The sequence below is a fragment of the Triturus cristatus genome, chromosome 8, assembly GCF_964204655.1.
Source record: "Triturus cristatus chromosome 8, aTriCri1.1, whole genome shotgun sequence".
NCBI lineage: Eukaryota > Metazoa > Chordata > Amphibia > Caudata > Salamandridae > Triturus > Triturus cristatus.
In genome coordinates this window covers 351,905,017-351,922,100 of record NC_140591.1, presented here as the reverse complement: position 1 = coordinate 351,922,100, position 17,084 = coordinate 351,905,017, and the positions used below count along the sequence as shown (strand labels likewise).

The following is a 17,084-nucleotide window of genomic DNA, read 5'->3' as shown; positions in this document are numbered from 1 at the left end:
AGGCCATTTGTGTTTATATATATATATATATATATATATATATATATATATATATATATATATATATATATATATATATATATATATATTTACACACATATATATATATTTACACACATATATATATATTTATAACCTACTAGCGGTCGCCACTAGGAAGTTCTAGTTAGGACCTAGTTTCCATAGGAGGAGTGGGTTTTTTTGCCAATAACTTTGGTGCTGCTTGACAAATCTTCACGAAATCTTCAAAACTTATACTTTAGTCGGTTCAGCTGCTGTGTTGAAAGTTTTGGGGTTATCTACATCAAATGAGGGCTGAGAAAAAGGGGGGTCCCAAAACACATTTGCCCCATGTTAATTCACATAGGGATTTTGAACACAACTACAGCCCGACCGGCTTGACGGAATTACACCAAATTTGGCAGAAAGCTAGCTATTGGTCCAGAGAGCATGTTTTTGGTGAATTGGTGTAAATCTGTTCAGTAATTTTAGAGATATTAAAGGGAAAAATATATAGATATCTAGGGACGTGGATTGTCCCGCAGGAATCCATGAATCCACAAGCAAGAGGAATGACCGCATTGACTGGCCGCACCGTCACAGAAAAGTTGCGGCTGCCTTTTTCCTTTATCAGGAAATGGTCCCTGGGGCTGAAATTTGGGCCCCAATGTTTATGAAGGGGTTAGGGTAGATACTCCTTGACTCTATGGGCCCCAGGGTGAAAGCATAAAATATGTTAAAATGCAATTAAATATTTGTTTTTAATGTTTTTTACATCAACCCGCAGTGCTCAGCATGACCCCCATCCTGACGCACCTCATCAGAGGCCCCTCCCCCTTTGTCCACCCCTCTGGAAACGCACCTCCTAGTGCACTTCTTGTTGGGGGACGAAGTCCCCTTGGATGCTGAGGGTCCTTGGGTCCAAGAACCTCTTTTCTGGTACTGCTAGTATATCCGACAGAATCAATAAGGCCCATTGGGGTGGTATAAGTTTCTCATTTTTCACCAGCAAACTGTGCATTTCTTTGCCTTTTCAGCTCCGGGCTCAATCCAACCTAATACAATTTCGAAAAGAGCTTAAAACCTGGCTTTTTCATGCTCTTTTTCTCATTGGGTTTCTCAGGTGGTTTTACATCAGGCGCAAAGAGAGCTCTACAAATCTTTTCCTTACTTACTTACTTCCCACCTGTGTGTGAGTTTAGATATTTGATACAGAATGGCAAAAAGTATATTAAAAGATTTAAGGGGCAGTTCTGATTAGGCTGTTAAATTCAAAATGGGTTATGCAAAATGAATTGTTTAATTAACAAGTCAAATAAAGTCAAACATGTATACACTCTGCAATGGTTTTCGCTAAGTTGTGATGCATGGAACTCACATTAAGTAGCATGCATTTGGAATGCAAACAGTGTACAGTTATCAGAACAGCTGGAAAAAGGTGAGTACCTAAAGTTTAAGAAGGTTAAGTAGCAATTTACCCAGGCTAAAGATGTTGTAACAATTTAGATTCCCTATTACTACTCTAGGGAAGGGCCTAGTGGAACCATGGAGGGTAGTGAGCAATTCCAGACATAGCTGACCCTCTTAGGCTTCTGTGGCAGATGAATGAAGATTGTCAGAGTGCCTGCCGTTTCGTTTTAGATGGAGTTTGGAAACTCTTTCAATGAACCCGAAAGAGTGTCAATAACATCAGGCGTGGCCCCTACAGGTAAGAGCAGTGGAGTGGGGTTTGGGAAGGTTTCTACAGATGACGACGAGGGAAAATCAATTATTTATTTAATTTATTTATTTGTAAGGTTTTATATAGCGCGAACAAGACCCTTGCGGGTAACAGAGCGCTTAACAGTCGAATAGAGTTTTTATACATCGAACACAGGGGAATTGTAACATCTGTACAGAGAAAAAAAAAAAAACCATAATGACAGAACACAATGTACAGATAAAACACGCCTCTATCCTCTTGAAACAGAGAAACAGTAAGATGGGATGTCCAAAACTTAGCTGGGTCCTTGTCATAGTCCGGGTAGTGGTAACACTATAGCAGATCACAAGTCCTCAGTGGACAGTACTCAAGTGAATTTAGCCATGAGAATTAATTTTACTTCCTTTTTGAAGGATGCAGAGGAGGTGTTAAGTCTGGTTTCAGGTGGTAGAGCATTCCAAATTCTTGGTGCCATCCCTGAGAAAGTACGCTTATAAGTCTTTTTCTTGTTGAATCTCTGTGGTTTTAGAATTAGGTTTTCCGCACTTCTAGAGGATCTGAGCCCTCCGGAGATTGTTAGCTTTTGTGATAGGTATCTGGGTGTATTGTGGTGTATGGCTTTGTGAGTCATGCATGCTATGAATTCGGGCTTCTAGGGGGAGCCAATTCAGGGATTTGAGGTCCGGTGTGATATGTGTATTTCTTTTAGAACCAGTGATGAGTCTCGCTGCTGCGTTGATTGTGGCTCTTAGTGGTGCTGTGGTTGCCTTGGGTAGGCCACAGAGAGAGACACTACCATACTCTACTCTGGGGATGACAAGTGCTTGAACTGCTTGCTTAAAGTCCTTGGTGGGCAGGAAGGGTTTCAGCTTCCTCAGTGTATTTATCTGGTAGTTAGCTCCCTTCGTAGCGTTGCTGATATGTTTTTGCATACTGAGGTTACAGTCGAGAGTTATTCCCAGAGATTTCGCTGAATCAACAATGATTGGTTGGACGTTGAGTGCCGTAAGGTGTTTTAACCATTCTTGCATTAAGGGGACTCGGGCGGGTGGAGCTATAAGCAAGAACTCGGTTTTTAAGGCATTTAGTTTGAGATGGTTTTTTGCCAGCCATAACTGGGCATTCCCCAGCGTTGTGTTGAGCAGTTTGATATCATCTAGGGTGTGGATCTTGAGGTATAATTGAGTGTCGTCAGCGTACATGTGATATTGCACGTTAGAGGCTTGGAGAATTTCGGTGAGGGGTTCCATGAAGAGGTTGAACAAAGTCGGGGATAGAGCAGACCCTTGCGGTACTCCTAATGTTACTGGGACGGGTTTAGACATGGCGTTGTTGACCTTGAATTGTTGTGTTCGATTATGGAGAAATGAGGTGAACTAGTTAAACACTGTACCTGATAGGCCCATTCTGTGCTTCAGCAGGTCCAATAGATTCTCGTGTTTGACCGTATCAAATGCTGAGGATAGGTCCAGCAAGATGAGAAGGCATGCGCCATTCTGATCCAGGATTTGAAGCGCGTCATCAATTATGTGTGTCATGGCTGATTCAGTACTGTGACCTGCACGGAAGCCGGATTGGAATTTATTAAGCAGATCAAACTGGTCGATATGTTTTGTCAGTTGGAGGAGTACACATTTTTCCAGAAGTTTGGCCAGTGTGGGGATGTTGGAAATAGGCCGATAATTGTTTAGATCCGTGGGGTCGGCCGAGGGCTTCTTGGGAATGGGTGAGACCTGGCCCACTTTGAGGGTGTCCGGAATGCAGCCTTGTTGAAGTGAACTGTTTATGATCTTAGTCCAGAGAGGCAGAAGAAGTGGGGTGAGGGTTTTAACCGCGTTAGCGGGTAGGGGGTCGGAGAAGTGATTGGCAGGGTTCAAGGCCCCAAGTATTTTACCAATGGCTTCTTCGGAGTATGTCGAAAAGGATGCCCAGTCGGCCTTATTTTTTAGGTTAAGCTGTGATGGGGGATGGTGCGGTGCCGTTGGCCTATTTGGGGGGTCGTCTCGTGCTGTCCCGTGGGTAGGGTTAGATCATTCAGAAGGTCCGTCTTAATATTGTCTGTCTTCATGGTGAAGAAGGCGGAGAATTCTTCACAGTTGTGTTGCTGGCAATCTATGTGTTGTGGACGTTGCGCAGGGTCCTTAGATTGGGATTTGATAAGTTCAAAGAGTTTTTTGGGACGATTTCTTGCCTGGTCTAGTTGGTGGCTAAAGAATTCTGCTTTAGTGCGCTTGATCTTTCTGAAATAAGCGTTTTCTTTTTCCTTAGAGATTTTAGGTGATTTGCTGAGGGAGTTGACCTCCAAATACGTTCCGTGGCTCGAAGAGAGCGTCTGTCTTCGTTGAGCATTCCATTGTACCAAGGCTTGGAGTCTTTAGTGGAGGCTCTCTTCAATTGCAGAGGGGCTACCTCATTTATTATCCTAGTCATGGAATTAAGGTAGTGATTGGTGAGGACCTGGACTTCTGAGGATCCCATGGGGGCAGAAGTAGGTTGTAACTGGAGGATGGAAAAGTAGTGGGGTTGATTTTTTTGATGTCTCTTTTCCAAATTTTCGGTCTTGTGGATTGTACAGAGATTGGTTTCGCTATATCCGTGATAAAAAAGGTGATGACGTGGTGGTCGGACCAGTCACATGGTTGGATAGAGTCTAGCTGAATGCAATCTCTTTTAGAGATTATTAGGTCCAAAATTGAGCCTTTGTTGTGTGTGGGGCTATTGCAGCTTTGGGTGAGGTCTAGGTCTTCTAAGAAGTTTTTGAGGCTGTTGACCGCTGCATCCTTGTGGTCGTTCCAATGTAGATTGAAGTCGCCAAGGAATATTTGGGTGTTTTGGCGCCCGGTGTTTGTTGAAACCAGGTCCATGAAGTGTTCGGTGAAGGCCAGGTTGTCGCCTGGTGGATGATAAATCGTGTGTAGGGAGCATAGTGGTTTATCATTAGTGGAGATGTTGAGGCAAATGTATTCGCAAGATGGAAATACCGGAGCAATTGTTCTGCTTACTGTGATATTGCTTCCGTGTATGCAAGCGATGCCTCCCCCTGTTTTATCAACCCTGTCTAGTCTTATGATATCATAGTTAGGGGGAACTAGTATGTCCATGGTCGGAGAGGAGGATTCATTTAGCCAGGTTTCGGTAAGCAATAATAGGTCGGGTTCTTGTGTGAGGATGATGTCCGCTATTTCTGCTGCATGTCTAGCGGCCGATCTACAATTTAAGAGGATGCATTTGAGGCGGGGGGAGCTGAGGGACGATGTAGGTTCTTGGATGAGGGGGACTCTTTTTAGGTTGTTGTCGAAGATGCCTCTTCTGTTATGCTTGGTGGTTCTGTGTGGGTTGGGGGGATAGTTGGGATGGGCATAGCAGAGGGCGTGATGGGGTTCGAAAGGGGGGATGCATATGAGTGAAGTAGCGCTAGTAGGTCCCTCTCTGTCATCGAGTTGTTAATTCGACAAGGGCGGTTGGAATTATTCATGAAGGGCACTGATTTCCAGTTAGGTAAGATCGGCGATGAGGTATTTGATGGCTGCATCAAGCGCCCGCTGGCTTTGGGATGACTTGTAGTTCCGGAGAGCCATGGATGTTTTGAAAACAGCTCGTTAAACGCTTGTATTTCTACTTTGATTTGATGTAGTGCGGTCATGATCTCATCTAATCTGGGGTCTGGAATGATTAGGAAAGGGGTTGTAGGCTGAGATGTGTCAATAGTAGGGAGGATAGTGAGTTGATCGGGTTCCTGGTCTGGTGAAGAAATGGGTGCGGTGGGAGGGGGTGCCGTGGGTGTGGATGGTTGGTTGGGGGATGTGTAGGGTGGGGCTGTTGCGGTGAGTAGCTGGGATGGGGGTATGTGAGGTGTACTTGGGGCCAGAAGGGGCTCCGGTGATGGTGTATCATCCGTGTGGTGCTGGGACGTCTTCTTTTGTTCTGCCAGCTGAACTGTGTGTGGTAGGGTGGGCTGCGGGCTATGAGTGCAAGGCGTCTTGGTGGTTAGTGGTGCTGGAGTGGCTGGGATTTTCGGTGTGGCGGGGCGGGTGATGGCAAATGGTGCCGCTGTGTACGAGTGTAAGGGGGATTGGTTATCTGTTACCGGTACAAGTGCTGTCGCGGTAGTGTTGGTTTGGAGTATTGCAAGAGGGTCAGGCAATATGGTTGTTACCTTAGAAACTAAGGTGCCAGACGGTTGGTGTGCTGACGGAACTCGGTTGTGGTGCAAGCTTGGAAGGATAATGTGCTGCGTGTTGTAAACAGAAGTAGTCTGGTTGGCGGTTGCATCTAAATCAGGTGGGGGGAGTGGAGGGGCTGGTGTTGGGGTAGGGCTGTCACTGGGTAGAGGTGCTGGGGTAACTTGTATGGAATTGGTGAGTGTGGCCTGGTTGCCAGTTTGGGAGTTCGAAACTTGATCTTTAATGATGGGGAAGATGCTATCCAGGAGGTTTAAATTATGGTCAGTGGATTGCATGAGGATGGTCCCATTGTTGTAAATGGTAATGGTTGCTGTTGCGTTAAAGAACTGGGAGGGGGAGATGTAAATAGCTAGGCCGTGTACTGATTTCCTAGTGGCCGCAATCGTAAATAAGGAAAGGACGGCTTTCCTCCATTGCGCTCTTCGTTTCGTATGAAAGATGATATCGGTGGTAGTGTGCCCGTTGCGTGGTGAGAAGTAAGGATCAGCGATAGGCGTTTCAGGATGCATTTTTATGAGATTGTGTTTAAAGCGTTTGGCTGCTTTTTTAGATAAGTTGGGGGGGGGTAAATGATGGTGTGGGTATGAGTGCCTGTGAGTTCCATGGTGGGAGGGAAATATTAGGACGATAAGGGTCTCGCAAAGTGTATAGGGCTTGGGTTGTTATAAAAGGGTGGCTGTGTTAAGGGGGGAAACCACTGTGGGGGAGTGTAGAATTGGGTCTAGGTGGGGAGAAGGAGTGGATTCTATGGAATCTGATGGCTATCTTCGCTGACCTGAGTCGCACTGTGACCGCTGGGTAAAGGCAGCTAGCTTAGAGAAAAAAAAAAAAAAAAAAAAAATCTTTATGTAATGAACCCTAGGGGCGGGGACAGGAAATGAACTCTTTATGTAATGAACCCTAGGGGAGGGGACAGGAAATGAGCTACATCCGTCGTGTATCGCCGCGCAAGCGGTGCGGGGAGAAGTGCGCTAGATCTGTACCTTAATAATAGGAACTTAGTATGTTCTGGGATGATTACTAGGTAAAGAAGCCCTTCCAAGATGGCTGCTTTATTGTCCTGTGATAGAGCTGATCTGGGAAGTAGTCCTATCGCTCTTTCAATGATAGGGACATCACTAGGTGTAGTCCTCTGTCACTTTCCATGGAGTTGAATAGAGGTGTAGGGCTTTGTTACTGTATATCAGTGATTAGAGGGTCGAGGTCCTATGTCTAATTTCCTGAATTGGGCTGGGGAGGATAGATCCCTATCTAATTAGGTCATTGTGTCTGCCATTTTGATGAGGGAAATACCAATGCTATGTGCCGTGGGAAGACAAAACAAAATGGGAGCCTTATGCTGCCCCTCTGCCTAAAGACCGGTTCTCCATACTACAGTTCGTTGTTCTGGTGCTCAACGTCCTGCGAGATGTATACAAGGTGTATCAACCGTTATAACCGAGATTGAATGATTGATTTCCCACAACCTAAATCGATGTTCTAATGCGGTCATAGGGATATGCGCATAACGCGCTTGTTGATCAGAACGCGCTTATCAGAACCAGACTGACCCCTCCAGGCACGATCAACGGCACTTGGATACTCGCGCCCTGGGGAAAGGGGGGGGGGGTGAAGGTGCCTGCAGCGGCGCTCCATGGGTCTGCGGACTGCCTCGGCGCTACGGCGCGGGACTTAGCAGGAAGGCAAATTTTCAACCATGAGGTTCCGGTCACTGACCTTTGCCGTCCGACGGAATGTCGATATCCCAGAAGTCCGTGAGTCCCTACGGCAATGCGTGTGATCGCTTCGGAGCAAGGCAGATCGACAACGCTAGTGTCCGGGATCAAACTGCGGTGCCTCTGGTGAGGTGTGCATTCCCAACGTCCAAATGGAGGGTCGTCTTCTCTGATGAGCAGGATGCCGAGTCCGTGAGCACCTATTGTCAGCACACCTGTCGCAGCGATCTCCCGTGGTACCAACGAACAGCCTCCGGTGGTGAGGAAGAGCCTAGCTGGCTGGCAGGTCGTCGCTGACCTGGGCCTGCTTCCTGCAACGATGGATACCTGAGGCCCGTCTCCGGTAACTTTCCGAGGGTGAGTGTAGTTACCGTCAATGTAGAGAATCTTGAATCGGTGTTCCTGTGTTCCGGTTTCTTGGTTTGGTGGTGGGCAGCGTCATCTGTCAAATCCCCACCCACCCCACCCTACCGCTCTTACCTGCACGGCCCGCTCTTGAATAACATACTTGGCTGAAATACCATGGGAGTTGTAATGGTTACATGACATTCTTTCCCCTACAAACCTCATCAGTGGACCCGCACATAGAGGGAGGAGTAAGGGGAAGTCTAATAGGTAAACATCAAGGAACTGGTGCAGAGCTAAACTACTCAATGCAGCAGACACAAGGGGGCATATCAACAAGCAGGCGATAAAAAATTATCGCCGCTTTTGCCGCCGTTTTCGGCCGAAAAGCGGCGATAATTTTATCGCCTAATCAGCAAGGTCACGCTAACGCGTGAAACCTTGCTTTAGTGTCAGGATTCCTAACGCCCAGCTTTGCATCTTTAATGAGATGCAAAGTGGGCGTTCCTGACCTGGCATGACAGGAGAAATGTTGCTAAGCGACATTTCTCCTATCAGCAAGCCTAACGCTATGAAGCATAGCGTCAGGAAAAGTAGTGACTGACTTAGCCATGATTTCCTATGGAAGGTGGATATCATGGCTAAGTTTGTGAGTCCCTATCAACTAGCTAACGTGAGATTATCGGTGGGTTTCCAGCGATAATCTCACGTGTGCCAGTTAGTGCTAGGATTTTTAAAACTATTCAAATTCAAACTAAAGCAACCCATGTTCAATGAAACGGCAAAGCAAGAATCAGCGACAAAAACATAGGCAGGCAACACATGGAAATGTACATGGAAACAGGTGTTAATCTTTGGCTACATGGTGTAGTGGCATGGGGACAATGACAGTTTGTTGGAATTCATGCACAGTTTGGGCTTGGATGAAGCTTTGCTCTGGGCTACAGTATTCCGGAAAATTTGAAAGAGAAGAAAACTAGCAACAGCCTGCCTGAACCCCCCAGGGATTTATGCTTGACCTATTTTGCCAAACATACATATCTAAGCCATAAAATATGCAGCATGAAATGTTCTTGTTTTTCAAGACAGAGAAAGCTGTAAGTCCAGATTCATAATTGCCACGAAAGGAGTATTCTTCTCATGATAACACATACATCATAGACTCTAATAGCTTATCTTGTATTTTATTTAAATTTACTGCACAGGTTATAGGACTGTTATGACTGGTTGTAGCTAGGGGTGGGCGGAATTTGCGGAATTAACCTTCGCAAATTATCGCGAGAATGTTTAAAATTATCGCAAACAAGCAGAAATATCGCGAAGATGCGGAAGTTTTTTTCCGGCATGTTCGCGAGATTTTCTGCATGGTTGCGGGTCGCCAACTTACCCATGTGGTTGCTTGCGGGCGCGGCCATCTTGTTTTGAGTTGTTCTCGCGGTGCATGATCGCGAGAAGAAAGACGTGATCGCGCGACGCATGACGTCACTGCGGGCGCGAACTGTCGCGAGACAGCGCAAATGGCTAAAAACAATACAACATCTCATGGAGAACGCGACCGGATCAAGAAAACTTGTCGGCGAACGCAGGGATTCAGGTAAGGCGATCGCGCGCGCGCGAGAATGTATCATTTTACAGCGCGAGCAAGAAACAAATTATCGCCAAGCTGCGGAAACCGGAATTTTTGACATTTTCGCGCTCTCCGCGGAACGCAAAAATGTCAAATTATCGCAATTTCCGCGAACGGAACGAAATTTTTGCCCAGGCCTACTTGTGGCACATATGAATTTTGGTTTGCAGTAATTTTCACTTTGGTTCTCATATCATGTTGGTAGCAACATTTGTTGAATCCACATTATGCAAGGCTCAGCAAGTAAACCCCTTTGGTATACACAGAGCATGGTAAGTATGGTTGCTTTTACATACAAGAACGCCTCTGTCCGCATAGATCTTCTTGCCTCTACACGCCTGCTCTTTTCTGAATGTAGATTCTGCATTTAGAGTGCATGACTCGAGGAGGTCACTTCCTCAGCCATCTAGGGCCAACATTTTGGAGAGACCTTTCGACGACTATTAAATCAAATAAATTGTAGTGAAAGGAAATGTTTTCTTTGAAAAGTCCCCCATTATAAATCTGGAATAAATATTCTTAGCAAGGAAATGACCTATTGTCTTTGGCCAACTGCGATCTCTGACTCATTCACGAAGCGTTTTTTATTGCTCCGTCATTTGTTAAATTTTGTTGATGAAGTCACTGACTTAATGCACATTACATGGGGTTTTATAAAGATAAACATATGGAATTCATCTCTGAGACACCGTGTTTGAAAGGCGTAGCTGGTATATATCCATTCCATTAGCCTCACTATTGAATCAGTGGAAGCCTCGCGTAAACTTCCCACCTCAACTTTGGCATATCTGACCTTTGACCCATTTACCTCCACTGTAAACTTGCTAGTTTCATATATTCGACGGGGCAGATTTACAAGCCCCTTGCGCCACTTTTGCGTCACTTTTCCGAAGTTAAAAGTGACGCAAATTGTAAATCTGCCCCGACGTGTTCAGTCCGTTTTGGTTACTTCGACTTGGTTGTCAGTTGATGTTTAACGAAATTGAGTTAGATAAAAAGTAAAATAGGTTCATGATTTTTTAAAACAATTATGATTTTTAAGCGTTTTAGAGCTTTCAATATTTACATCGTCACTTATCTATGTTCCAAATAAACTGATGTTAGATTTGCTTGCTTGAATTTCGAAATGGGGATGTGAGGGTATTTTACCACAATGGTTGTTTTACTTTCTTTTGTATTTTTTTCCACAATAGTAAATGGGAAGATGGGAAGAGTTTATTTGAGTCAAATATAACTATATTTATCATAGAAGTGGAATGCTTTTTCTAAGATGGGAATTGGTTCTTGGGGGTTTAAAATTGTAGGGGGAATTCAATTTTTAATCCGTATATTTTTAGTTTTATTTCTAGGTAGCTAATAAGCGTGAGACTTGTCTGGCTATTTTCTGAGTGTAATTCCACATTCATGATTAAATCATCAATTTGCGTTTCTAAAACGAAATACCATCTTCGTGTGAATAAATCATTTCCCAGCGGCATGGAATAGCCTTTGAGGAGCGGAAATGGCCTGGGAAGTTTGCCAACTTCCACTAACTCACAAACGTATTTGCATGTGCGCTTTCACAAAATGTTCTCACAGCCTTGGATACAGTTTGAAATTTCCGCATCAAGGATAGGAATCAGTTTCCATGGTTGGAACTGCGATGGAACTCCATGCTGCCAAGGTTTCAGATTGCCATGTGGGAAATTTTCATAATTTCAGTGGAATTATGAGTGACATTTCAACGAATATGAGTGACACTTTCTCGCAAGCAAAATCAAGCAATGAAGACTAGAGAACCATATAATATTAGAAATCCCACCGCAGAGTGAAGCTGAGTCACACATAGGTCACAGCCAGGCTGTATTTTATTATTTCAGGGCTAGTTTAGCAGCATCAACCCAAATAAAAATCATTGCCCCGAGCCATTGCCCCAGTTGGCGTGTGGCACCGCTACCTGCCCAGCCCCGCAGCAGGCACCAGATCACACACAGCGGCAGGCAGCCTTTCACAGGCTCTGCTGACAGTAGTGACGCTCCAGCTCGGCGCTGAAAGTAAAGTAGTTGCTGTTGGACCCGGGCGGACCGGCACATTACTGAAGGTAAAGTTGAGGGTGAGGGTTCCAGCTGCTCCTGACAGCTCTCTGTAGTCACAAGCACTGTTCTTTGACTGCAGGTTGACAGATCCATGCTCCTGCCTGTGCAGCACTCCTGCCTGTGTAGATGCCTCAATGCTGAGAATAGCTGCCTACTTGCTTCTGGAGGGCATAAGAGTTTGAGGTATATAGAGAAGAGATACCGTAATCTAGTTAGAGACCAGAGAAAATGGGGATCCAATGACAGACATCAGTACGGTGACTAGATAACTCCATGTTACCAAGGACATGTTCCTCATGTTGTAGGTTTTCATTCAACACCAAATTCTACTGCATTCTGGGAATTGCAGTCCTGGCTTGCTTCATTTAAATCAACGGAAAAGTCCAGGATGAAAGCATTGTGTCCCTACTTACATGGAATTATCTAATTACCTAATGCTTCAGAAGTAAAAGGAAAGTTCTTTTACCCAGTAGAGGCCTTTAAACACACCAAGACCCACCAGTGGCAGCAGTCCGGGTGTGTGGCAGAGTGGAAGAAAGTGGTATATCATCACACAACGTTCTTTTAGGGAGAAAAGCAGCGATCACAACCCTAGCCAAAGGAGGATTGAGGTCAGGCAAAGCACCCCCCACACTAACACAGCAGCAGTGGTGTTTGTACTGCATGTCTCTTGTTATGGGCAATTGTAATTGAGTCTCTTGCCGCAGTATTTACATGCGGATCAAGAATCACTGAGAGCAACATTAGCATGAACAAACTGCAAAAACTGATGCAGCTCACTTGGTCCATGATAGGCCTCTATTCCTGTGCTCAGTATGCTGTGCACATTACAGATAAGAGCATTCTTTAAACATATTTCTGGGTACTCTATAATTGAAGGGAACTAATCAAGTGTGTACATATCACAGCAATGTAGAATACCCCCGAGGGGTGCTTGTGATAGGCAATGAAAATTTGTCTGCATATCAAACTAAAAGAGAATAATGTAACAAAGGTAATATCCTGTCAACAATGACCATACCAGAAAAGTTATTCATGTTTCTTGCAACACAGAGAGGTTATTCCCTCCACTAGAGGGTTCTGTAACAAGGTACACCTCCTGGTTGGAATTAACGGTCTAGGCAAGCCGAGCAAAGACTTCATGGTATACCCCCTTCTAGATTTTTCCGTAGAATAAGTGACGGCTTGCACAGACTCCCTCAGCATCCCTCTGTGCTAGTTGGGATGGAAGCAACCGGTGGACTGCACAAGCTCTGTCTGTGCAGACTACAATGGTAGGCTTCAGTGTTCTGGAGATTGGCCGGTGCAAGTGTATAAACTGAAATAAAAGTGCCTCAGATTGACGTCCCTCAAGTACTGCGTCAGGACAATCTGTTAACTTCCCAAGAGGCAGAAAGGAAGAGAGGGCTACAGACACTCCATTGCCTGACAAACAGGTGGCGTAATGGATCCCGGCATGATAGACGGCAGGCAGCATGGGTCAAGTACAGCACAGCCACCATCAGCACTAACAAACAATTATTCAAGATCCAGATGACCTCTGGAGTTATGTGCATCTAAAAGCTCTTTATTGCGTGACCTGTCCTGACGAATGAAACGAACTGTAGTGCGAGTCGTACATTCCAATGCAATAATGATTGAGATGATCTCATGATATGGATCACCCAGCTCAGACCACCGCGGCACCGTCCCCAGCACAGCCTGAAAAGTCAGTCAGTGAGAAGACTTAACAGGCTCAGAGTCAGCAGTGACATGACGCACTAAAGTAATTAAATATATTAGAATAAAGTACCTGCGACTAGTAGCAGTCTGGCAGAGAGAGCGAGCCACAGTATAGACCAGCCTCGTGAGGCTCTGCAGGCATCTAACTCTCTCAAGTGCCGGCGGTCTGGTCTGGACTTGAGCAGCATCTCTTGATGAGAGGATGCAGGCACCAAATGGTGGCACAACAGATAGTAGTGCTAGGAGCAGTAGTGGGCTTCAGCCAAACTTTAAGACATATATCATATCTGATGCTCGCTCTAGTGCCATAGGCAGCACGCCCTAGTCCTGTATCATCAACAGCCATTGGGTAAATCATGGGACACATTGTAGTGAGTCTCCTTAACGCCGTCATGTCTCATGAATCATACGCTGTGGTGATTCGCCATCATGTCTCGTGAATCATATGCCATGGAGATTGGAGCCAGCGAGTGCAACTGAGTCACCCCTTCCCCCAGGCCTGCAGCAGTCAGAGTCTCTCAATTATCAAACACTCCGCAGCTGCCAGAGCAGCGCGGGCACTGCACAACTTTACTCAGTGCTAATACCAGCACTCCGGCTTGACAGCTTTAGGCGGCACTATAAATGTGAGACTTTGCATTTTAGTGCGGTGATGCGGACCACCCCACTGAAATGCATTAGTCTAACCCGTGATGTGTGGTACTTGGCAGGGCTGGAACGATCTCAAAATTGGTGAGGGTGTAGGCAAAGGATTTTCTCCACATGCAAACATATTTTGCTCTGGATAGGAGAAAGAAACTTTTTCAGTGCAATTGCATCAATGACAATTCACAAACATTTTCCAGGAGTAGCCATGGGAACCTATGAATGGTGCAATGTCCCATGCGTACTTCCCACTGGAAGAACTTACAGATTTTTTGTGACTTGGGCCAATGGATCTTGGAGGTCTCCTCTTTGCCATTTTAAGTATAGAGAGAAGTTTATTGGTCCATATTGTGGTACGTTAAAGCAAAGGTCGTCAAAGTTATGACATATTTCCATTAATCCCCTGGGTAGGGAAATCACTACAGTGGTTTGTTGTCCAGAAGGGATGGGGGTGAGAAAAACAAAGTTTCGTGTCTAATGACATTCCTGAGTGAAGTATAGAATAGTTTGTCTGAAATCAAGCCTTCCCAGTGTTTGTGGCAGTTTTTGAAACAGGTAGTAATTGTGTCTCGTGGAAATATTTCCTATGCAGAACTCTACAGTATGGCTTTAAAAGCCATATAATAATTGCAATTCCAAAACACTTTTTTGCGCACTTTAATTGTGATGCAGGCCCAAAGTTTACACTCAGTTAAGATGTATAGGTCTGTCACCTAAACATTATACTTCTACCTTGGCACGATCCAATCCAGTTAAGTAAAGTTTTCATATGTGAAAAGCACCAACAGTTAAAAGCAAGAGGCAAAAAAGAGAGTTGTCAGGCTTTTTGTGTAGAAAACAACATTGCTTGCTAGTTTGGTCTTATGTTGGCAGCATACATTTTCTAAACAACCGCAATTAGCATCAAATTTTATCTGCCCAGCAGCACTAAAGGTATAACTGATACAAGTTTCAGTTTCTGTGGCGAAGGACTGCCGCCGTCTGGCTTGTCTGCTATCTTAGGCAATAGTCTAGCATTTTTCTGCAACACTGGTCTGTTCTCATTTTATCTTGTGTGGTTTGTCATAAGAGTGCTGCGAGTTGTCTAGCTCTCGCACCTGCAGCTAGTTGTATCAACCATTTCAACGTTTGGGTAGCAGTTCACCATGACCGCTACATCTCACCGGACTTGCAGCTCCAGTGCACCCAGGTACAGCTGCTCATAGAACTCTAACACATTTGAGTTCCTCATGTATCAAAAAATCAACAGGTGCACAGTACAATCCACAAGTCTTTGCTGCAAGTGTAGCTCCAGTGGTCCCACACTCCACCCAGGTACAGGAACTCATAGAACTCCAGCACACTTGAGCTCCTCATGTATTAACACAAAACACCAATAGGTGCAGAGTCGTGTATATCAGTCTTTGCTGCAGCGACAATGTCATCCTACATTAAACTGAGCATGCCATTGGAATGCTTGTAGAAAAATCTCACATGGAGATATAGAGTCCACACAAATGTTAACATTCATGTATTGTGTTCACCTCACACCATCTGGCTGTAGTTTCAGTGGTATTTCGTGTCCTGCTGCCTTTCCTCAAACTGACTTGATGGCACTGTCTCCAAGAGTTTTTTTGTTAAGAAACCCAAGTCTAAATGTAGTTGGCTGGACCAGTGGGTCTTCTGTCCATACAAAGGAAGTAGATAGACTTTTCCTCTCGGTCCTGAAGAGCGATCTCCTCCGATGGCGGTGCAGTAACTGCTTTAACTTCTCCTTAAAAAAACTTGTAGTGAGCGTGTACAGAATTGGATTCAAAGCACTGTTTATGGGGAGGATAAATATAACAATCCACGAGGTCACTGTACCTGAAAGACAAAACATTTGCAGAATATTAGACTTGTAACATTTTGGACATAATCTATAGAGTAAATGACATGATGGTGGCTGATGATTCCTGTGGTGGACAAGTATTAAGATGATCAGAGAGGACTGAAATAATAATGCTAATAATGAGACACCTACGATGAAGTAAAATGTAGGTAACAGACTGCAACATAAATGTGGTGGTGCAGGTCTGGTCATGAAAGTTAGAAAATTTAGCGTAGTACCTAACGTTCCTCCCATGCACAAATAGGAATTTGAGAAAGTATAGATTCCAGTAACATTTAGGGCCAATCACGAGTCTGGTGGTCCTCAAACCGCCAGACTTGTGGTGGTGTGGCAGTCAAGCCACAGCCGCACCGGCAGTCCAACTTGGGCAGTCGGACTGCCATGGTACTGCCACCAGGGAACCGCGTTTCCTGGAGGTGTTGCAGCAGGCCTGATGCCGCAATATGTTCGGCAGGACCGCTGTCGTACTGCCAAGCATATTATGAGTTTCCCCCACCACAGTTTTCAAGGCGGTTTCAAGGCGGTTCCACTGCCATGAAAACTGTGGCGGAGAGGAAACAAAGGGGGCCTTACTGGGTCCCTTGGTGCCTCACGCCATGTGTATGAACACAGGGGGGCACAACACGTGCCCCCCTGTGTGCGTGCACACCAGTTCCAGCACAGCATGGACGTTACAGTCCATACCATGCAGGAACCATGTGTGGCGCTCCCAATGCAGTGCATTTTTCAAAGGCACCGCTGCCTTTGAAAAAGGCACCGCTGTTGGAACCACCACACCGCCCACCACTTTTGAGCTGGTGGGTAGGCCGCAGCGACTCTTGGCAGTGAAGGGGCACGGTGGTGGCGTGCCACCTGTCCCCGCACCGCCAAAAGTCATAATCGGGCCCAAATATTTTTTTGTTTCTGATCAACAATAGTGTGTGTGTATGAACGTGTGCATATGTGTATGCGAATGGATAGAGTTTTTTGAAGCACTAAACTCGTCTATATCAGATAGTCTTTTTTTGATTAATTTATAAAGAAGACAAATCCTTAACTTATTTGTCACGATTTTCTCAGTTTATTGTAATGCTAGGGGCCCGACTATGATGTCGTCAGGAAAGCCTTCAAATGGCTTTCGATTTTTTTTTTGACCGAAGGGGTCACCTTTACGGACGTCGTCAGTGCTGTCTGAATCGGTTCCGAATGGGATTCAGGCA

At 45.2% G+C, this 17,084-nt stretch overlaps 1 protein-coding gene across 1 annotated transcript in view; it reads right to left on the bottom strand.

The window, feature by feature from the left end:
* Window positions 1-14,665: 14,665 nt before the first annotated feature.
* Window positions 14,666-17,084, bottom strand: part of RXFP2 (relaxin family peptide receptor 2) — a 1,146,426-nt gene continuing 1,144,007 nt past the window's right edge. The window contains exon 18 of the mRNA XM_085621667.1: window positions 14,666-15,860. Coding sequence (XP_085477793.1) covers window positions 15,592-15,860 — 269 coding nt within the window. The 3' untranslated portion in view covers window positions 14,666-15,591. The remainder of the gene's footprint in view (window positions 15,861-17,084) is intronic.